Source organism: Cryptomeria japonica, chromosome 1 (genome assembly GCF_030272615.1).
Source record: "Cryptomeria japonica chromosome 1, Sugi_1.0, whole genome shotgun sequence".
Taxonomy (NCBI): Eukaryota; Viridiplantae; Streptophyta; class Pinopsida; order Cupressales; family Cupressaceae; genus Cryptomeria; species Cryptomeria japonica.
Genome location: NC_081405.1, coordinates 487,118,999 through 487,142,218, shown reverse-complemented (window position 1 = coordinate 487,142,218; position 23,220 = coordinate 487,118,999). Strand labels below are relative to the sequence as shown.

At 37.8% G+C, this 23,220-nt stretch overlaps 1 protein-coding gene across 1 annotated transcript; it reads left to right on the top strand.

The window, feature by feature from the left end:
* The first annotated feature begins 8,353 nt into the window (after positions 1 to 8,353).
* Positions 8,354 to 13,467, top strand: LOC131857797 (uncharacterized). The gene is made up of 3 exons (XM_059210523.1): positions 8,354 to 9,130; positions 9,280 to 9,371; positions 13,338 to 13,467. Exons 1-3 carry the CDS (start codon positions 8,354 to 8,356, stop codon positions 13,465 to 13,467), a joined length of 999 nt encoding a protein of 332 aa, XP_059066506.1.
* The last annotated feature ends 9,753 nt before the right edge of the window (positions 13,468 to 23,220 follow it).

Genomic DNA, 23,220 nt, shown 5'->3' with positions numbered 1-23,220 from the left:
CTGGTGGCTCTGTTGCCACATCTGTCTTCTTAGTTGATTCCTTATCTACCACAATATTTACCTCTTGGGTGTCTATGTTCATAGTGTACAAAATTTCAGACTCTGGATTTGTATCCTCATGAGGAGTCTCCACACTCTCTGTTGCCGGTTGTGTGTCAACAGTTTCTATCGATGGAGTATCAGAAGGAGGTGGGGGCAAGTTATCAGTTATCTTTAGGCTCGGAGGTCCACCTACCTTACCTTACCTTTCCCTTTATCCTTGTCCTTTTGGTAGACTCTGATAGTCTTGGGTCTTTTAAGTTCTTCTTGTTTCTCCTTTTCAACAAAGAATATATCCCATTGATCTGTAGTTTCTTTAGTGATTTCATTAGCTTTGCCTGCCATTAGTGCTACATGTCGGTGACCGGTTGAAAATACTATCCGGTTGGCCTCACTGATTAATTTATCTATCTCTTTAGTGGAGTTCACCGGGTGAACTACAAGTAATTTTTCTATCTTTATCTTTTTATCTAACTCAACAATAGCTACCCTTCTAGCTTCTAGTCTTCTGTATAAATCATTGGGTATATCATCAACAATTTCCATCAGAAATTTCTTGTAAATGTCTAAGTGTAAAATTACACTATTCTTTATGCTCTCTTTATCATCATTAGAAAGTGTGTTATATAGCTTGCTAATATTTTTCAATTTTCCATCCTCAGTTATTTCATTTAGAAGTTTGTCCAGTGGAGCAATAGCCTGTTTTACCTTCTTTTTCTTTGGAGTTAACTTCTTAGTTGGAGGCCTAATTGCCTGTTGCTTTTGTCTTGTTCTTCTGGGTGTAGGTGAGGGTGCCCGTGAGGGTTTTCATTTCCTTGGTACCCTTTTGAATTCACTGGTATATCACTTTCAGAAGAAGTTGCAACCGGTGAGTCATATTCTGCATCTCATTTTTCATTGTACTGTTTTCTTGTCTCAGTTTGTTCACCAGGTCATTAAGAGTTTCTTTTTCATCATCATCATTCTGCATCTTTTCACAAAGTTCTCTTCTCTTATTCCTTGCAATAGTGAGATTTTCTTGAAGTCCTCGAATGATATCCTGTGCAGCCTTCAAATCATCTTCAAGTTTGATATTCTTCACCTTTTCTGCATCAAAGTCTGAAAGAGCTGTTTGCAATTGCTTTCTCAAGTTTTCCATCTCTACCGGTGTCAGAATCTTCCTCAAGCTGTTAGGCTTTTGAAAATATGGTCTTCAAATAACCTTGTTTAGGATGATATAGAAGGGTTTGTTCATTGTTTTTCTTAAGGACATTAAAATGCAAGATATTTTTACAAACAAGCAATATTGGAGTATTCTAACTTGCGCTTTTTGTGCCCTACAATGGTCACCACAAGCTATAAATGACACGGTCTTGGTTTTGTCTTACCCTTGTTGGTTGACAATTAAATATGTTCCATTTTTGATGTGGGTTTTCTTACCACATGTCCTAGCCCCAATTGGTAAAGTTTTAAGGATCAACAATTCCAAACAAATTCTACCCACATGGATGCAAGGGCTTTAGGCTCTCTCTCGCTAGGGATTGATATACTAGAGATCATTGAAATCAATTTCGATGATTTGTCATTCTCAAGTGAAATTGAATTTCTAGGTGGTATTAATGCATGTTATCTATATGCTGAAAGGAAGGGCACATTAGGAAAAATTGCCCTATTATCCTCAACCGACTTGGTAATATGGGTCACAGATAAAATTCTAGTGCTAACAAAAATGTTGGTAGTGTAAATAATTTGGTACCTTCAAATCAAGAATCAGGCCCTAATCCTAATCTTGATGTTTCTAATGATAGGGTTGTTAACCCTAAAAAGGATGTTATTTTAGATAAAGAAAAGGTGGAACCTCCAGCTATAAAGGATAACCTTCTTCTTGATGTCCCCTTGTCTATTTCTCCCCTTACTATGGATTCAAATAGCTCTATTTTGTTGCCCCTTGTAAGCGATATTGGGGTTAATTCTAATAGGTTGGCGGAGTCTGTTGTTTCTTCCTTGCTGAAATATGTGAACCCAAGTAGTGGTTCCATGGAACCCTCCTCTATCATTTGTTTGCCATCTCCTTCCCCTTCCCGGTTTCTAACTCCAAAAGGAAGGCCTCTCTAAAAACTCTTTGATCCATTAGCATTCGAAATTTGTCAAAAAAAATGCTCAACAGATTGTTTTAGAGGGTATTAGACAGAATATTGCTCTAAATGGAAATAACTCTAAAAAGAAAACTATTGATTCAGAGGAGTTAGTTATAATGGGGTTTATCCTTCTCTCTCTAATCTGTCAAACAATAAACTTGGGGACTATGATCTCATTCCTCCCTGGGCTAATGATTCTATCTCAGTTGTTAAAAATTAGTACTAGAAATTGAAACCAAAACTTAGTTTACTAAGAGTCTGCAAAGTCTGAAGAGTTTGCCAAGGTGAGGTTCTCTTAATGAGAAAGATTATTAAAATGGATATTTATAACTCAAAGATTGGCTCTGGTAATTCAAAGGAACATACAGTTGATTCTTATCCAAGTAATAGCTATCTGATCTATGAGAACAATTCTGATCCTAAAGGATAAACTAATAGTATTTTACAGGCTCCAAGTAAATTGGGCTTGGAGAATGATAACTCGGACTTTTATTTGAACTCTTCAATCACTGAAAAAAATGGGCAAAATCTTTAGCATGATTTTCTAATGAGTGAAGAGTTGCAAGTAGATGCTACCCTTAAAGTTAACAATGAAAAGGAGGAAGGGGAGAAGGCTGATCTTGATTCCTCATTGGACTCTTCAAACATTAGCAAAAATGAGTATGATCTTGGGCATGTTTGATAATGAGTGAAGAAGTGCAAATAGAACCTACTAATAAAATTAACTTTGAAATTAAGTTATTGACTCTTCTTTGATCTCTGTGAACATTGACAAGCACGACCAGGTTTTTGGTCATGATAATGGGTGAAGAGTTTCAATTAGGGTCAAGTCTTAAAGAAATCCTGGATACTAAGGAAGAGGAAACTATGATCCTAAACTTGACTAATAATGATAGCAACAATAAACTTCTTGAAATAGATTTCTCCAATAATATGGAGATCCATAGTGATTTCCCTCCAAGAATAAGTGAGGAGCTTAATAAGATGGCTTTACGAGGAGAACTGCTCCTTGGTGAGGATTGCCTCTCCATAAGGAGGAAACTAAAGGTGATAGAATAATCCCCACTAGATATGAAAAAACTTTTGAAACAAAAAAGAAAAAGATGAAATAAAGAGATTCCAACTGCATATTCCAAGAAAAAAGATACAGAAGAGGGGATTCCTCAATGCTTTTGATAGGTTTAGGAAATCAGTGGACACTTCTTAGCCTATTTTAATGGGGTTTCATTGCACTTCTTGGAATGGCAAGGGTCTTGAATCCCTTGATAGGAAAGATATTGTCAGAAGGTTTCTAAATCTTGATAAAAGAAAGGATTTTGTCCTTTTACAAGTAAAAGCTACCAATTTCATGCTTGAGACTTGTTGATGTGTTTTTCATGCACATGCGAACATAGAATAAAATACCCAAAAGTATCTTATCCTCTCTTGAACAAAGTTACTCAAATGCTGAAGATTGGCTTAAGGATCACTTGAGATAACTCCAAGGTTCTGGTGTGTAGGGTCATGATGTGTGGATAAGCTTGTTGGTTTGATGTGATTATGCTGGAATCATGAGGGGACTTACGTTGAAATGTTGAATGTTTGAATTGTTGGAAATTGATCATTTGATGTTGCAATCTTGTGATGCTTTTTGTCCTAAACTAGCTTGAATTGAAAAAAGGGCAAAAAGGAAAGGGTTGAGAGAGTCTATTGTAAGACCTAGAATTTAAGAAGATAGGTGAATGATTAGATGGAATCCTACTGGGAAAGGTCTCACCATCAACTTGAACAATTTGACACAAGCTCAATGCAATCTTCTAAGGGATAATTCAAAGATGTTCAAATCATTACCATCAAACATTGATCACCATTCAAGTTAATGCATAAGCAATGGATGTATAACAATTCGAAGTTAAGCTCATATCATTCCAGTTGACCACTCAAGGCAGACTTACAATCAGCAAGAGGCTAGTGGTATGGACTAAACGAATTCCACACAAATGCATTCAACAAAATCTTCCATTCAATCTAATCAACATGAAAGCAAATGAGAAGTAGAAACCACGAGACTTGTTGAAATAATACATTTCACCATAACTCCAATGAAAAGAGTATTTCATTTACAAGTTTTTAACAACAATTTCTTCTCCTCCTAATCTATCCTAACTTCTATTCTATCTTCTATTCTATTCTTCTCCTACTACTATTAACCTTTACAAATGAAGAACTTGAGCCTTTCATAATGCTCTCAATACAATTTAATGGCTTAGTCAATTTGAGATCAATGGCCGAGATTTTTCAATAAAAACCCTAATTAGTGTTTGTTACAACAAACTCAATTCTCGCCAATGAAATAATTGCAATATTTGGACACATGTCCTCTCTGAAATATTCGACCAATGGATAACGGGGGTAGGTGCCTCAAAGTTTGTGCCTTCATATGATGAGCCTCGTTCATTGAATCAAGACATGCTGGTGCAGAACTTCTTTGATTGGTGGAGTGACTGGGATGATGATTTGGATGCCACTTAAACTCGCACTCGTAGACTTGGTTCGTCATCATGAAGGGATGTTGAGAGATATCTCTTGATACTCAACATTTCAAGTTTGCTCAAAGTAGTGGTGATGGGAAGCATTGATGTAGCTAAGTCATTCCTCCATCCTTGCTTGCTTGCCTTGGGGTGATTGTATGACTTCTCCTTCGCACTCCTTTGATCTCTTCATGTCTCCATGGTGTGGTGAGAGTTGAGGTTCCTCTTGGGCATTCTTGTGCTAGTAAATGAAGTTTTCTCCTTTGCATAGTGGTGTAGATCTTACAATCTTTCTCTTTTTGCTTTGCAATCACCATCCTCTCCCATCTGTAAAACAAAACAGACATGATATCAAACACACATAATATATAACCTTGATAATTCTTCTAACTTGATATATTCTCTGGTTTTATGTGATTTGCTGGTTTGATAAGAGGATTTCGCTCCTAAGGGTGGGCAATGGAAGTTCTCTCAATCCTTGTCCAATTCTACCCTTCATCACTTCTAGTTTGAATACTTTGTCATTCATGCATGTGGAGGCATCAAATTTACTTGGAAGAGGAATCTACAAGCAATTTCACTCCAATCTTGATGCACTTGAAGTTCGCTCCAACATTGATGCACATGAAGTTCGCTCCAAGGTGGGTGCACATGAAGTTTGCTCCAAATTGGATGCACATGAAGTTCGCTCCAACCTTGATGCACTTGAAGTGATCTCCAAACTAGTCATTGAACTTGCTTTCACTCATTTCCCTTTGTTCTATGGGTTCTAACATTGAGTTTTTCAACCATTCATTGACGAAAACATGACAAACTAACCTTAGGAAAGGCCTCTAGAGGAATTTCGCTCTGAGAGTGGAGCACTTGAATTTCGCTCCAACATCCATGCACTTGAAGTTCGCTCCAACATCCATGCACTTGAAGTTTGCTCCAATTTGCATGCACTTGAAGTGAATTTCAAATCAGAACTAAACTTGCTCTCAATCATTTTCATTGCTTCATCGACTCAAACCTCAAGTTTTTCAAACATTTATTCATGAAAACATGTCAAACTCACCTCATGGAATGGCCTAAAAGGAAAATTCGCTGCCATCAAAGAGCACTTGAAGTAAAATTCGCTCCTCAAGAAGAGCACTTGAAGTGATTTTGAATCAACACTCTAACTTTTCCTTCTCTCACTTACACTCACTTTCTCAATTTTAACACGTCATAGCATGCTCAAAATGAGGTCTTAGGAAGAATTTCGCTCTGAGACTTGAGCACATGAAGTTCGCTCGACAAGGGATGCACATGAAGTTCGCTCCAAAGTGGATGCACATGAAGTGAAGTTTGCTCCAAAGTGGATGCACGTGAAGTTTGCTCCGAAGTGAATGCACATGAAGTGAAGTTCGCTCCAAAGTGGATGCACATGAAGTGAAGTTTGCTCCAAAGTGGATGCACGTGAAGTTTGCTCCAAAGTGAATGCACATGAAGTGAAGTTCGCTCCAAAGTGGATGTACATGAAGTGAAGCTCGCTCCAAAGTGGATGCATGTGAAGTTCGCTCCAAAGCTCATGCATCTGAAGTGGATTGAAACTTGACACTTGGAGTTTTCTTGCTCATTCTCCTTCGTTCCATTTATTCAAGCTTGTTGAAGCTAGGCTCATGGTGTGTTCTAGGAACAACTTTGCTCTCAACTAAGGGCACTTGAAGTAGCTTGAAAATGCACTTTTGAGTTGAACCTTATCACTTTATGCTTTAGTTTAGGCTCCTATGTACTAAAAGACCTCGAAACTCACCTTGATATGATCTCACCTTCAACCTGAGGCAATGAGAGTGAAATTCGCTCTAAGAGAGGGGCACTTGAAGTTGCCTACGTACTTGACCCAATTGATGTTTCCTTGCATTGCTTGATTGGACTTGATCTTGAAGAGTTCCTCCATCAAACCACTTTCTCTTTATGTTCATTTTGACCTCATTTCACACCCAAAAGAAGAGCTATCCTCGTGACTCTCGACCCCTCGACCAACTATGCCTTTTCAATGTAAAGGCTAATAGCAAAGGACTCTAACACTATCCTAGAAAGCAAAAAAGAGTGGGGGTCCCCATTTGCAATGGGGCGATGTGTGAATATCTCACAACAATACTAATCGTAATTTCATTTGGAAAGACGTTGTCCAATTCTCCACAAATCATGAGAGAGGTAAGGAAGGTTCAATCGTGCTTCTTTCAAATAGGTGGGCACAATTTGTAAATGAAATTGGCTCATTTGCAAGCAATAGAGCAGTTTGACTCATAATTGAGGAGGAGGATCTCATTTTTGGTCTATGCTCACTCTATGCTCCCAATGACTCTAGGGATAAGATTGAGCTTTGGAGATGGTTGAGTAACTTCCAAGATATTCCTTGGATTATAGTAAGGGATTTCAATATGATTGCAAACCTTGAAGACAAGGCTAGAGGAACAAATTTGGATTGGAAATGTAATGAGATGTACTTTTGGTCTAGAATGAAATCTTAACTCAATCTACAAGACCCTTTAGAGGGGAAGAAGAAGGAAAGTGTAGATATATGGTATACTTGGTGCAACTCTCAAGAGGGCAGTAAAATAATTTATTGTAGACTTGATAGATTTTACGTTAATAATGATTTATTTAGCTTTGTTAAGGTATACCCTATTCTTTATCAAATCATCACCCTATCCAAGTCAATATTCAGGTTAGTATGGTGACGTTGCTAGATTCTTCCCTTGCAGCCCAGGGTCCGGGTTCGGCCCTAATATGGCTAGGGTCCTGCATTTTGATTGTGGGTTTGCTATGAAGGACTCGAGGAGAATTTTTCTTTATTTTCAGCGAATTTTGATGTGAGCGGCAAAACCTGGGCAAAATTTGACGGGTTTTAGACATTTTTTTAATTTTTTTAAAGTTCTTTTTTGGTCTATTTTGGTCAACTCGGCCCTCCAACCCTAAAGTAGACCACTAAAAAAGCCAAAAAGGTGAAACATATCTCATTTGTGCATTTGTGAATGAAAAAGAAAACTTCTTGCCTCCATTGCTAAACTTTCTTGTTTGCTTGCCATTGCTCAAAGAGTGTTGAAGGGTGATTGTTGCATGGTCTAAGCTGGTTTGTGAGCTATTCCTATGTGGTTGCAAGTGTTGAGAAATCCTCAAAGACATTGAAGAGGAAGATTTCAAGAAAAGAGGTAGGTTTTTGTTGATTTTGTTTGTTTTTTATTATTTTTCTTTGCATTTTTCTAACAAAATGAAATGAATTCTCTAGTTTTATTCTATTTTTTAATTTTGGTTTGTGGCTTTGTATGTTGTTCATAGATTCATAGAATGGCAAGTGCTTCTAGCACTGGGAACTCTCGGTTCAAAACAAACCCAAACTCTCCATTATGGAAATATGTGGAAATGGTTCAACAACTACTAAGTGGAGGAGGTTTCCTTTGGATTTGCAGCTATAGAAAAGAGGAATATAAAAGCTCTTATAGTAGAGTGAAAGCACATTTGTGCTTTATTCCTCAGAAAGGCATCAAATTTTGTACAGGCAAGCCAAGAGTTGAAGGGTAGCCTTCACCTAAAACCCTTCTTGCAAACAATATTGTACTAAAATATATTGAAGAGAAAAGACAAGCAAATGAAGCAGTTCAAAATGCAATTGTTCATTCGTTGGAAAGGTCTAGAAGTAAAAAAGCATCGAAGGCCTCTATGGCTTCAATTTCCAATGAACAACCCATAGAGGGCCATCCATTCTTGCGTGTTCCTCAAGAACTGGTGACAAATAAGAGAGCAAACGGGCCCTTGGAAATGTCATTTCACAATGAGGCTAGAGACATTGCCGAGCAAGACATAGCTAGAGGCATGTATGCAAATGGATTGGTATTTAATGTTGTTTGCTCACCGTATTGGCAAAAAATGGTGAGACCAATTAATGAGTCTCCAAGGGGGTTCAAGGGCCTGGTTTATGAGGAGGTGTGCACCACTTTATTGGACAAAGAGGTGAAACATGTAGAGGATTCCTTAAAGCCCTTTAGGGATTCATGGATTGAAACAAGTATGTCCATAGTATTCGATGGATGGAAAGATGCAAGAAATCGCCTTGTGGTCAATGTTATTGCAATGTCCACGAGAGGTGCAATGTTTTTGAGAGCAGTAGATTGTGAAGGGCAAGTGAAGGATGGTCCATTCATTGCAAACATTCTTTTCGAAACCATTGAGCAAGTTGGCCCTCAAAATGTTGTTCAGATGATAACAGACAATGCCAAAAATTGTAGGGCTGTTGGGTTATTGGTTGAGGAGTGCTATAAACACATTTTTTGGACACCTTGTGCTGTCCACTCACTCAACCTAATGCTGCAAAAAATTGGCAAGAAAGTTGAGTGGATCAAACAAATGTATGATGATGCCGAGATCCAAATGTTCATCATGAACCACCATATGTCTCAAGCCATATTTAGACAATTCTCAAGATTGGATCTCTTGAAGGTAAGTTGCCCCATATAGAGATCCTAAAGTTGCTCACGGGTACAAGGCAGTCCTTTGTGGACTCTTTCCCGATCCCATACGGCCTATGGTGAGGTCTGAATTCATGAGTTTTGCAAGCACTGATGATTGTGGTCTTGACGCTTTTGAAGACAAGGAAGGTGTTGATGCTCATAAATGGTGGTACTTTCATGGAGAAATATACCAGCACCGACAACTCATTGCCATCAAAGTTTTATCACAAGTAAGTTCTTCACTCTTAAGATTCCAATTTCTAAATTCTTGTTGATAAATATTGAATTTATATTTAAATTTTTGTATTCATAACTCCAACTCTCTAATTTCAAAATTGAAAATCTTGATAGGTTGCTAGTTCATCATCATCCAAGAGGAATTGGAGCACATACTCCTTCATCCACTCAATAATAAGCAATAGACTACATTCCAAGAAGGCGGAAGATTTGGTCTATGTGCATTCAAACTTGAGGCTCCTAACACACAAAGACAATACCTGTTGGCGGCAATATTGTACACGGAAATAAAACTAGTTAATTAAGTTGTAATTGTGTTGGTTAGTTGGCAACCGAGGGGTGGCAGTTGCGGTGCGATGGTTGGCGCTCGCACCCCCTCGACATCTTTATATACTTCTGAATGTAACTTGTGTAGAACAATTATGAATGGAATAACATCTCTTATATTGCGTCTGATATCTATGGCGTTACTATTCTGCATTACGTGCTTTATCTGTGTATTTTAAGTTATTCACCCGAGAGGGCAAACATTTGGCGCCGTTGCCTAGACGTACTCGGGAATGGGAGATGCGGATGGCGCACGGACACGATGGGCCTACCCGTTGGTGAGATAAACCTAGAGGCCGACGACGTGCAAACCGAGCTCTACAATGGAGAAGACACTGCGACAAGGGAATTTTCAATTTTGCTCCAGGTAGCCATCAAGACGTACGTCCGACGAGAGGCCACAGAGGTGGAAATCCCACCAAGTGCCATGTGGACAGTGCTAGAGGTTAGCTCGACAGTAAATCGGTTGATGAACCATCTTCCTCGGTTGCTTGCACAGGCATTGGTGGCACAACAAGCTCGCCTGGAGGAGATTGCCCAGGAAGAGCGATGCCAACAGATCCTTCAACAGTATGAAGATAACAGCCGACGGGAAGCGGAATGGGATGGCGCCAGGCCAGGAAGGAATTGAACCTTGAACCTTCTATATTCAAATAAAAGTGTCATTGACACGAGTTGTATCTGACGAATGAATTAATAAAGACGTGTTTTGGTTTATGTATTGTGAATTATGGAAATGTACGACAATTAATGCCCAACCTATTGAATAAAAATAAAAATTGAAACAAAGCCCTGCACAACCCCGCACAAGCCCGCACAAGCCCGCACCAGCATAAAGAAAACCACGCAGCCCGGAGTATAAAACAAAATTATATGCTAATGGGTGAGTTCTCATTGCAAGAATTATAAAAACTGGTATTTGCAATGCCATCAGACAAAGCACTAGGCTCAGATGGCTACACTACCATCTTCTTCTAGAAATGCTGGGATATTGTGGGGAAGGATCTTTTATTGGTTTTCGAAGAAGCTGGGAGAAGCTAGTGCATACTTAAGCAAATGAATAAAACTTTCATAGCTCTTATCCCTAAAACATCAACCCCTAAATCATTTGTAAATTTCAGACCCATAGCCCTATGTAACACCGTCTATAAAATATTTACTAAGGCTATTGCTTCAGGACCAGCTCTCCTCATCCCCTCAATAATTTCTGAAGAGCAAGGTAGTCTTGTGTTGGGTAGAGAAACTTTTGAAAGTGCTATTGTGGCTCATGATGTGCTCCATTCAATCCAAGAAGAAAATCAGCAGCAATTCTCCTCAAATTGGACATGTTGAAATCATATAATAGAGTATTGTGGGAATTCCTTATGGAAGTTTTGAAGAGACTTAGGTTCTCAAAAACCTAGTGCAAATTGATATTCTCCTGCCTGTTAGGGGCTAAGTTCTCAGTCCTACTAAACAGTTCCCCTTGTGGGTTTTTTCTCTTCCACTAGAGGAATAAGGCAGGGCAAACCATCATCCCCCTCCCTATTCATCCTCATGGCCGAGGCTTTGAGTAGGGCCATAACAATAGCAAGATTCAAAGGTTCTTGGAAAGGTGTAACTATTTGTCACTGTACAGATTTGCTCTCACATTCCCTATTTGCAGATGACATTCATCTCTTTGGCAAAGCAACTTTGGAAGAAGTGAGAGAAATGAAAACTATTAGTACACCTACTATTATCTCAGGATTAGTAGTCAATAATGCCAAATCCAAAAAAAATTCTTAAATGTTTCTCCCAAGATATTGATTAGAATCTCCTCTTTCTGGGGTTACTTGGTTGATCCTCTCACATGTAAATATCTTGGTATCCTCCTCTTCTCAGGCAGCAACAAACCAAAACTCTGGGAGAGAATTACCAACCCAATCGGCAACAGAATCAACTCTTGGAAAACAAAATGGCTAACATTATTTGGAAAAACACTTCTCATCAAAGCAGTCCTTAATGCTATACCAGTCTACTTGATGTTAGTTTTAAACACTCCAAAATCGACAATCAAGGAAGTCCAATATCAGTTGAGGGATTTTTTGTGGTCTGACACACTACATAATAAGAAGAAACTTCCTCTTCTAGCCTGGGAGAAAGTATGCACTTCCAGCAGCAGGATGAAGTAGGAATTAGAGACTTAAAGAGTTACAAAATAGAGCTCTTGGAGCTAAATTAACTTGGAAGATCTATGTAAATCCATATTGCAAATTGAGTGAAAAAAAGAGATAAAAATATCTAGATAACATGGATAGAGAAATGATATTCACCATGAAAACTCTCCCTAAGGGTTCAAAAATATGGAATTTTCTCAGTTCTTGTTTCAGTGTACTACTACCCCATCTAACGTGGATCATCAATTATGGAGAGAAAGCCCTCTTTTGGGATGATGCCGGGAATGGCCACACACCATTAAGAGACTTGGCAGATTGAGGACAGATGCAATCTGTTTTAAAACAAGCTTGGATTTAAGAGTCAAAAGTATTTCTTTCTTTTACATCATTCAGTTTTCCCCCCTCAAATTACCTAGAAAATGGTGGAAGAATTTCCCTTCTCTCAAAATCTAAAAAACATCTTTAATCTTGAATAAATAAAAAGGTAGATTTACTACTCAAATAAGGATGATGCATTCATATAGAATAAATCAAAATCAGGAAAATATTTGCTGAAAGAAGGATATTCCGGTCTGCTGAATCCTACTCATAACCCCTCTTGGCCAGCGACAATTTTCTGGTCTCCTTCATGTTTCCCCAAAGATGGAGCATTTCCCTGGTTGGGTCTACATGATTGTATCTTGACTGCAAGGAGATTAGATAGGTTGGGCATAACAGTGGCTTTCCCTCATGTCCTTTGTGGTTCTTCCTATGGAGACGCGAATTATCTCTTTTTAATTTATTATCCTATCAGCTCTCATTATTGGAAATGGTTACAAAACTAGCTCAATTGGATAGGCCCTTTGCACAGATCCATACTTAAAACATTTCAAATTTGGCTGATTCTAAGTCGAGATTCCACCTATGGTTGCCTATGGGTTATCAGTACATCAATTCTCATTTGGCAATTATGGCTTGAAAGAAACAACAAGATCTTTAGGAATAAGGTGTTAAGCATGGATAAACTCATTGAAACAATTGATTTAGCAATCTTGGAATTGGTCATGACACATCTATATAGAAACATATCTCCTTACATGAAATTCACCTCATGAAACTGGAAACTCCTTCAACCTCCTTGAGCAAATGGGTTAAAATGGCATTTACCTCCAACAAATCTGGTAAAATCGAACTTTGATGATGTCTCAAGAGTCAAGAGGCAACCCAAGAAATTTAAGTGTAGGTGCAATCTTAAGAGATGGTAAGGGTTCGATTCTAAGAGCAGTGTGCAAGAGTCTTCCTCCTAGAACAAACAATTTAGCATGAATCAGTGCTCTTAAATTGGGTCTTCAATTCTCATCAAGAAAAGGATTCACAGATGGAGGGTGACTCCATGGTGGTAGTTAATACTTTAGCTAGAAAAATCTTTGAGAATTTGACCCTCAACTATCACTTTGACCATGTTAAGCAAATTCTGGACACCCTCCTTCTGTATTAAAGTTTCCATTGTTTCAGGGAGGCGAATGCAATGACTGATGCTCTTGCTAATTGGGCATTAGATAACAACATAGACTATATGGAGCTTAATGAGGAAGAAAACATGGAAATTCTCCCCCACGTGCCTGCACAATTCAACAAGTTGTAGTTAATTCATGGATTTTAACTTGTTGCTATTCTAGCATGTGGCCATACCTTATAAGCACATGTTATATCCAAACATTTCTGCTATAATGACATCATTGCAATCATTGTTTTCGACTCGTATCTTCCAAGTTATGTTTGCTTCACGATGTCAGAATCTCAGTTCGCACAAGCAGATTAATCAAAGACAAGTTAATCTTCAAGCATTTATTCTCCTTCGTGTGCAAGATCCAAATCACTCCCGGTAGTTCTCAACATATTCCTTTTTATGGCTTCATGTAAGTTGTCACAATCTGGTTCAATCTCTGCACCTCCCTATTTTTTTTGCTGCGACAATGTGAAATTTGGCTCAAGTCATACGTGCTGATTTAAGAGGAATAGATGAAATATCCGACACCACCACATGCATAAAATAGATCTCATCTGATCAAATAATTACTACTGCCTATTAATATGGGTAGTTCTTTCCAAACTATTCATCCATGCTAAGGCTCTGCTCAAAGGTTTCAAAAGAAGCTCTGTTCAGTCAAGGTTGAGGTTATGTGGCGATGGCTTGCTTCAAGTTTCAAATCCCTCTACCCCATCTTAATTTGGCTGCTCCTGGTCAATATGATTCAAGAAAACTTAGAGAGCTATTCAAGTTCAGTTGTGATCTGCTAGAAGAGTCTTTGAGGACAGTAATGGGTGTGAAAATGCTTTTAGTTGAAGAGTGCAAACTCCCTGCTACAGAAGTGGGTCTTATTTTCCTCTCGAATGGTATGGATATTTTGCAGTGCAAAACACAGGTAGCTTCACTCTACAACAAATATATTAAGGAGTGTGATTTCAAAAGAGCTGTTCCAGTTTGCAATTTCCCTCTTTGTTCCGTTCATGGATAATATTCGTACTGGAGGGTTTTTCCCAATGAAGTTGGTTCAGGGTTCTTCCTGTGTCAAATGCTTTTTAATGGTATGACTCTTAGTCTGGTAAAATATTGCCCTCTCGCATTTAAAAATGCTTTAAAATCTCACGAGGATCAGATAGAAGATAAATTGTTGATCAAGATATCTCTGTTCTATAAAGCTTTGCAAGTTTTGTTAAAGCATACACCTCCAGTTCCAATTCAGATGGTCTGAACAGAGTGATAGTACTAGTTTGTGATGAAACTCTCAGCTCAGAGAGTGATTCATCCACTGCAATGAGTGTAGAAGGAAGCAACTCGCCCAGTATGACTTCTTAAAATCTTGCTCACAATTTTTGAAAAGATTTCAGTTGAAGAAGGCAGACAGGTACTATGTATAGCTCGAAATCAAGCTTCAATTAGCTGGCTTGTGTTATCAGGGAAACAAGGTATCCAGTTCCGTTTACAAATAAAAGTTTTTTGCAGTTTATAGTGCATATCTTTGTAAAAATCTTACATTTCCAGTTAGCTGTATATGTACGTATTGTAATTATCGATACTCTGTTATCAATCATGAACAGCAAGTATATCTCAGATCAGAGATAGGTTACTGGCTGATATGGTCAAATTTGGTAATATATATGCATATTTTCTTTCTATAATATCAATATTATGAGGTCTCCCTCTTTACTTAAAAATAAAAAAAAATTTATTGCTTTATGTTTTCCTCACTATTATTCAATAGAGTTTTTTTTTTTTTTTAAGACTGCAGGAAACAGGTAGCCATTCAATAGAGCTTATCAAATATAGGTTTGTTTTGGAGCTTTTTCTTGTGTATTTTGAGAGTTCCAGTGTGAGCAATCTAGTTGTAGTTATTTGCACTTTGATTAGTGGGTATTTGAGCACCAAATTGAACTCTTCTGCACAAAATATTTCAGCATATTGCATATCATTTTTTTATTCCTATATTTTGGTGAAGTGAATTTGCTAAATAATGAAATTCATGAGACTACCAGCTTTCATAAACTTTGTAGCTTAAATTTTTAAACATAAACTATACCACAAAACTCATGAGACCACCCACTTTAAATTACTCCTAAAAATCTCAACAGCACCCAACAGCACCCACTGGAATTTTTTGAATAGCCCTCTCCATGGGCCCATAGAGCCTTACTCCCGTATAAACTTTGTAATTTATTCTATAAATATTGCTTTCCATATGACAGATTTATGGTTTTTTAAAGATTTTCTGCCACAAGTCAATATATTATGTTTCATTTTGAAGGAAATTCCCACCACCAAATACTGCTATAAGAATCCTCAACTTCACTACTAATTTGTATTTTTATAGATTATCTCATCAATCTCTTGTTCAGCATCTTATATCTCAATCATGGCTGCCCATGATGCGTTCTACACACTTCCTGATTCTCTTCTTTCTTTCATACTAAAAAAAATCCTAATGAAAGATGCTATTGTTGACTGATTTTAATCTTTGGACTAAAGTAGTCTCATAGGTATCTTTAACAGTGTTTGAGCATCTTTTAATGATCTTTAAAAGTTGAACATAATACTTAATAGGACTTTAGGATCTTAAATAAACTTCAGAAGTCTAGAGGTGATTTTTCCATGCATTTTTTAAAGTTACATTTTTTAATCTTAAATCTTTATAAGGGATTAAAATGTGTTATTTGCTACTATAAGGGTTACTTTATGAATATTGGTTTCAAACTTACTTTAGATTCTTCAAAAGCGGACATACCTTATGAAAGGAGACTCTTTGGAAAGGGAGTCTAAGTTGTTGAGCTCCTGTAGCTTTAGGGTTTTTTCTAGTCTTCCAGCTGGCTTGGTAGGTGCCTCAAATGGTGAAAGGGGTATTCTAGGTGTTAATGTTTTAGCAAGCCATGATGATGCAGATGAGAGGATTTACCGCAGGGGTTAGATGTGTAGAAGAACCTCCATGAAGGTGAGATTCATATAAAAAGAACAGTCATAACCAAACTCATTTACCTGGACATGACAAACTGATCAAGGGAAAACAGTGGCAATGGAGATGGTGACATTTAAGGTAATCACTTTGACACACTAACAAAATATTTTTCTAGCCTTCTTTTTAATGGGTACATGCTATTTGAATTAACCTTTTTCCTGTTTGCGTTCTCGTCAGGGGCGTGCCAACACTGCGCGCGCACCCGAGGTGCCTCGAGCACACACCAGGGTGCAACCGGGGCGCTGTGCACGTACCTTGGTACGCCCAAGGTGGTGCGCACGCACCCAGGTGAAATCGGTGTGCACCTCGGCCAGTGCGCGCTCGACAAGAAAAAAGACATTTTAATGGATTGATGGTGGAATTACAAGTTGTGAACCTCAAATTTTGGGAATCAAGAGATTATGAGAATATTTGATTGTTTATTAAAGATTTTATGTCAGCTATATGGGAAGCTACATTTTGCTTTTGGTATTGTTGGGTTCTTGGAAATTGATGATGCTGAGGAAGCTATTATCAAGATTTTGTTTCTGCAAAATCAACTGGATTTGGCAAGACTTTTAGAGTACCACTTCCAGTCTACAAACTTTGAGAAGATATGTGCAATTGTAACTGTGATCACTTTTGCTACATGTTGTCCTCATTTTTGGATTTTCAAAAATGTGATAACCCTTACAAAATTTGGGTTTAAATGCGTTGCTTTTGTCTCCAAGGCATGTTTTACGAGGTACAAAACTCACATTTGTTAGTGTCAAATCATTGGAGGGTGTCTTTGTCATCATTGTCCAAGTTTTGGTGAGTTTTGGTCTTCTTTCTCCTAGCTTTTTGTGCAATTTCGGGTTTCAGAGAAGTCACTGTAGGTTGAAAATTTTACTCTTGAAGAACGCTTCTCGAGGCACAAATTTTTCTTCTTGTTGAACTGGATTGATATTTGGTTCATCGTCTATCCATGTTTCAAATTTCATTGCATTTCAACTTCGTTTGCTGTCTTTCCTTCAAAATTGAGTTTTTTCTTCCTGGCAAGTGGGAAATTTTCTTTCTATTGCAGGTTAGGAGTTTCTTTTATGTTTTAGTGTTGTAGAGGTTTTTTCTAGCAATTACAAGTGAACTTTTTAAAAGACTTGTAACTTGTAACTTGCTTTTTATTTCCCCTTTACCCTTTTTGTCTTTTAAGTTGTTTGTAGGAACTTTTTGGACAAATTGCAAGTGAGTTTAAAATTACAAGTTTAATGAGAACGTGTAAGTTGTAATAGGGGTTTTATTTCCCTATTACAAGTCTTTTAAAGTTTTTAAAGTCCTTTATGTCTTGTGTCTTACTTGTAATGGGAATTTGATTTCCCTATTACAAGTTTTTTGCTCTTTCTTTTTGTCATTTCTTCCCTAAAACCCGAATTTGCCCCAGTGAAGGGAAAAGTGATGCAATTTAAAACTTGCAAAGGGGTTTTTAAAACTTGATTGCATCTTTGGAAGACACATTTTGCTTGTAGTTGGAGATGAAGAACCCGACGTGCACTCTTCTTCCCATGAATCCAATTTTGGTGGCATTCTTCCCCTAAATCCATTCCACATTTATGCTAAATTGTTAGGAATCAATGTTAGTTGCCACGTTTTCTACCAATAACGGTTTGGGCAAACACGTAAGGCTTTTTGAAGATGTTTTTTGTTGGTTCTTTCTGCATTTTGGGTGCTCCTTTTCTACCATTGTTGCCACGTTTTGTATCCAACATTAATGCAAAGTGTTTTGGCATCAAACACGAGTCTTCTTTCCATGCCGTTTTTGAAGGAGGAGGTTGTTGGTTTTTTCTGCATTTTGGGTGCTCCGTTTCTGCCATTGTTGCAACGTTTTGTATCCAACATTAATGCAAAGTGCTTTGGCATCAAACGTGAGTCTTCTTTCCATGTCGTTCTTGGCTGCCAAGGGTTTTCAACATGTCTATTTATGGAGCATTTCAGTTCTTTCCAAGCTCATTTGTTTTGGTCTAGGGCATTTGACCGAACAAGAATTCGAGATCCTAAGTGATCTTCCCAAATGGATAAGTTCTTTGAATGCAAGTTGTAAATGTGCAAGATATTTCCCTCTTTCATTTTTCCTATTTACTTGTGTTCGACTTTTCAAAACCCAATTACAAGTAATTGTGGTAATGTTGACTTTCCCCCTTTGGTAAAAAGAGTTAATCTTCTTTTTACAGAATTTCCAAATGTTGAAGAATTGCCATGAGACTCATTCATTTGATTTTGGGATTTACAAATCTGATTACAAGTTGAAGTTTTTCCTTTTTTCTAAAGTTGTCAAACTGAAAATGTGTCTTTCCTTGTCACATAAAGTTTGTCATTACCGGTCAAAATCATTCTTTCAATTTTCCCCTCATGTCAAAACCCCATTTCATCCATTCATTTCACACCTTCATTCATTTTTCCCATTTAAAGTCTACTTGCAGTCGGCATTTTAAAACCCGATTGCAGTTGTCTTCACTTGCAGTCAACCTTCCAGAAACCGAAATTCGTCCAAAATGCACTAAAAAACAGTTGAAAATGACTCTTAAAGGTCCAAATACAGGTGCAAACTTGTAGTTACCCGTTACACATATGAAGTTGCATGTTTGTTCTCCACAATTGCAAGTCAATGCCCTTATTTTTCCACACATGTAATGTAGTTTCTAGAACCCGAAATTCACTTGTGAGCTCATTTTTTGCATCAATTTATCTCATCCTATGACAAACATTTTTGCACACAAGACCTACCAAATCAACAAATCAAGGCATGGGCATTGTTTTATAACAATATCATCTTGAATAAGGTGTTATAGGTTCTTCATCAGTGAACAAAAAAAGAAGAGATACAACAACAATTTATGGATGCAAATTATAGAATGCTTTCAAGACAGAGATGGTCATAAGATGAAAAGAGGAAGGCAATCCTTTCCCTCTTGAAGAAATGGTACTACCCCAAGCAAGTGAATGGTTGAAGTTCACTGGTTAAAGACACAAAGACTATCAAGGGTGCAAGTTCTTGTTCTAGTTCAAAATGTCATTTACCTTGATCATAGAGCATCCTGATGTAGCATGAAGATTTTCAAAACAAAGGATATGTAGTTAGAGTCATGTCTTCAGACACATAGAATAGTTTCAATTGTTTATTTGTAATTTTGTTTTGATAAATTACATGTAAAAATAAAAATTGTAATTGCAAGTTAACTAATCACTTGCACTTTTGTAATCACATGTAAAGCAACTACAAGTTGAATTATATTAGGACTGTAGTTGGAATAAGTCATGGTGGTTGAGAGAATTTCTCAAGTTAGTTAGGATCCTCCCACCTTTTTCTCAAGGCTCCTCTCCTATAAATACTTGAGGGGGTCTATTGTAATTTTTGTCTTTTGGCAATGCAACAAAATTTAGCCATTTTGTATGTGCACTCTAAGACTTTGAGCTTAGATATAAATAAAATTGCTTTTAATCAAAGAGGCAAGTTGTGTTGAGACTTTGTACCAATTCAAGTTGTTATGAGATGACATTTTTTGGAATTGATTGTGATTTTTGTTCTATTGTTGAAGAGGGATTTAAATTCAATCTTGCAGACTTTGAGCTGCTAATTGTATTTAGAGTTATATGTTTGGTTTTCAAACTTGGTTTTGTAGACTTTGAGCTACTTATCATATTTAAAGCTAGTGTGGAAAGCTCAACTGGGAAGATAGCTTGTAGACTTTGTGCTGCTTGTATTTTTAAGACTTGTGCATGAAAGGAGAAGTGCATCATATGGTCAGAGTTTGAGTTGATGTGTGTTGCACATTGTTATCATTTTGAGAAGGTTGATAGGACAGTGGAAGTGCTGAAGACTGTGCTTTCATTTCTGTTTTCCCATCTCAGGAAGTGACAGAGGTCTTTGTGCTTTCATGGAAACTTTGCTTCCCTTTATATTCCAAAAGTCCTACAAAAAAGTCTCGTTTCTGTATTTGTTGTTGTTTATTTTCAATTGCTATTACTTTTCTGAGAAGGGAAAAGAGTATAGTTTTTCTTGAAAGAAGAAGAAAGACTATTGTCTCACCCATATTAGATTACTTTAGTTTGTAGATAGGGAGAGTATCATACTCACTCTTTCGTTTGGAGTCTAATGTCTTGTTTTCAGAATAACTTTTCTCGGGTTTCTGCTGAACAAGAGATTTAAAATATTTGTTAATTCTATCTTAGAATCTCTTATATAAATTCGTTGAATCATTACATAGCAGATTGACCCATCCGAGTCACCATTGGCGACTTTGTTGAGGATACATGGTGTAGGGGCACTTTTAAATTTTTGTTGAGTTTGTTTTTAGGATGTTGGAATCATGTTTTTAGTTTTGTAATAAGGCCAAGAGGCCATTAAGTGTGTGCTCAAATGATTGTAAGGGCTCTAAGAGTCTTTGTTTGACCAACGTTGGGTTGTGAGCTCTTAAGGGTGCCAGGTAGAGCACTTAATAGGATAAGTTGTTTTTGGGTTAATGTAGGTTGGTTGATGTTATTTTGAAGTTGTTAAGGTCTATGAGTCATTTGAAAGTGACCAAGTTTGAGTTTGAGCAAAGTCGCTCACCTATGCAACAAATTGCAAAAGTTGCTCACAACAACTTTGCAACATTTTCAGACACCAACGGTTAGTTGGTTGACACAATCAGTTGTGAGCGTTTGTAACTACTCCAAGGCCAATATAAGGCTTGGAAAGACCGAAGATAATTGGTTGTTGTTGAAGGCGGTTGAAGATCTGAAGCAAATAAACAAATTTGGTTTTCCCATTTGTGTGTGTTCTACTGAGTTTTTGTTGTTCTTTGCAAGTTGTACGACCTGTATGGATTGACACGTCCAAGACAGGGTCATGGGTTGTTAGATTGGATTCTTACCTTCATTTTGTTTGTGATTTTGAGTCTTGAAGTGTTGTAGTTAGTGAATAATCTTCATTTTGTTGCAGGCGTGTTCAAGAGCCATAAAAACCAAGGTTTTGAGAGCAAAATGACTCCAACCTAACGTTCCATGGTGGATTTCCTCTCTGAAACCTTGTGGAATATTAGGTTGCAATGTATTTTATGTTTTATTTTTGGTTTTGAGATAGGGGAAGCCAAATCAAAGATTTGCCACCATACCCTAAGCTTAACACGTTGAGTTGGCAAGCATTAGGAATCAGGGATAACATGCCCTAATTGGGGGAATCTGGTGGGAGGAAGTGAAGTATGATTGGAGTGGAATTCCATATTGAAGCACAAACCCCAAACTATCATCAATTCACTCAGGCAATCGGACTGGTGAAGGAGTTTTGAACAATCCCTATTTTTAAGGCTTAGGAAGGGGCAATTAGGCCTAATTAACCGGTAAGGGTTAGATATGTTAATGACAAACCCACCTCCGGTTTTGAGATATTGTATGTAAACCCCAAAATGTGTCTAGAATGTAAAAGAGTTCATAGGGTTGTTCAAGAAGTTTAACCAGTAAATGCAAAATACCTTGTTGACAGGGCTACTAGAATTAGGTCTCTGGTTAAGCCTAAAAGTGCAGTTTGTTTGTAAAACACCAAACCGGTAAGTGTCAAAGCTCTTGAGTAAGGAATAGGGTTGGGAATTCCTCCAAGCTCATCAATCCTAATGTGTGTAGTGTGGAGAATGAAGATCTTGTGGTAGAGGGGTTGAACTCTCCGGTTGAGTGTGAAAGGGAGTGGGAAAACAAGGTCTCCTAGCCAAGAAAATGGAACTCACAAAACAACAAGTGCTTATCTTAGCCTAAGGACCTTGGGAAGGTCAGAGAGGGTAAGTCTTGCAAACCTTTGGAGGGTCTGAGGTGTAGAATCATTCGATGGTTTTTGTGTAGCTTGGAGGAGATACCTAGACAAGGTAGCACAAACCGGTGAGAGACAATCCACTCTAGATCAGATTGGTATCAGAGCCAATTGTTTGAACAAAGTGGTGTATGTCAAACCTAGAGATAGAGTTAGAAGCCAACAACATGCCACCAAAGGCAATGAGCCAAGAGGCCATCAGGAAGTTGGTCCAAGACATGCTTATGGGAGCAAGAAACCAAGAAGGGCAAGGGCAAAGTCACTGAATGGGGTGATGAACTTGATGATGAAGATGCACATGCTATAGGAGTCATAACAGAAAAGGAGTTGGACAAAGATCGATAGATCTTCTTGGATGCCCTCAAGTCACTCAATAAAGACAACATAGAAGGTTTACCTATCTATAGTGGAAGCCTAAATGGAGAAGAGTTATTGGATTGGATAGAAGCTTTGAACAATCATTTTGAATACAGGGAAGTTGCAGAAGAAAAGAGGGTCAATTTGGCCAAGTCAAGATTGAAGGGATCAGACCTAGTGTGGTGGAACATGATGCAAGAAGAAAGAGAACAAACCAGAAGAAAGAAGATCACCTCTTGGGAGAGGATGAAGATCAGGGTTAAAATTCAATTCCTACCTATAGATTATGAGGTGTAGATGTACAAGAAGTTGCAAAATTTGAAACAAAGAGAAATGGATGTGAGCACCTATACAAAGGAGTTCAACAAACTTACTCTAAGAGCTAGGAAGCAAGAGGAAGAAGTGGAGAAGGTTGCAAGGTACTTAAATGGCCTTAAACAAAACATTCAAGATGAGATCAACATGATAGCACCTGAGATAGTCCATAAATTCTTTCAGTTAGCCTTGAGAGTAGAAGATAAGATCAAAAGGAAAGGTGAACATAATCAAAGGGGCAGAGGAGGCAGCAGATACAGAGGAAGAGGCACCTACTGGAAGGGGCTATAATCCCAGTAAGAATGATGAAGGCAATCAATCAGAGAATGGTGGTGATACTCCTAACAAAGGAGGATAGTTTAGAGGCAACTCTAGAGGGAGAAATAACTATAGAGGCAGATTTGACAATTCGGGAAGAGGA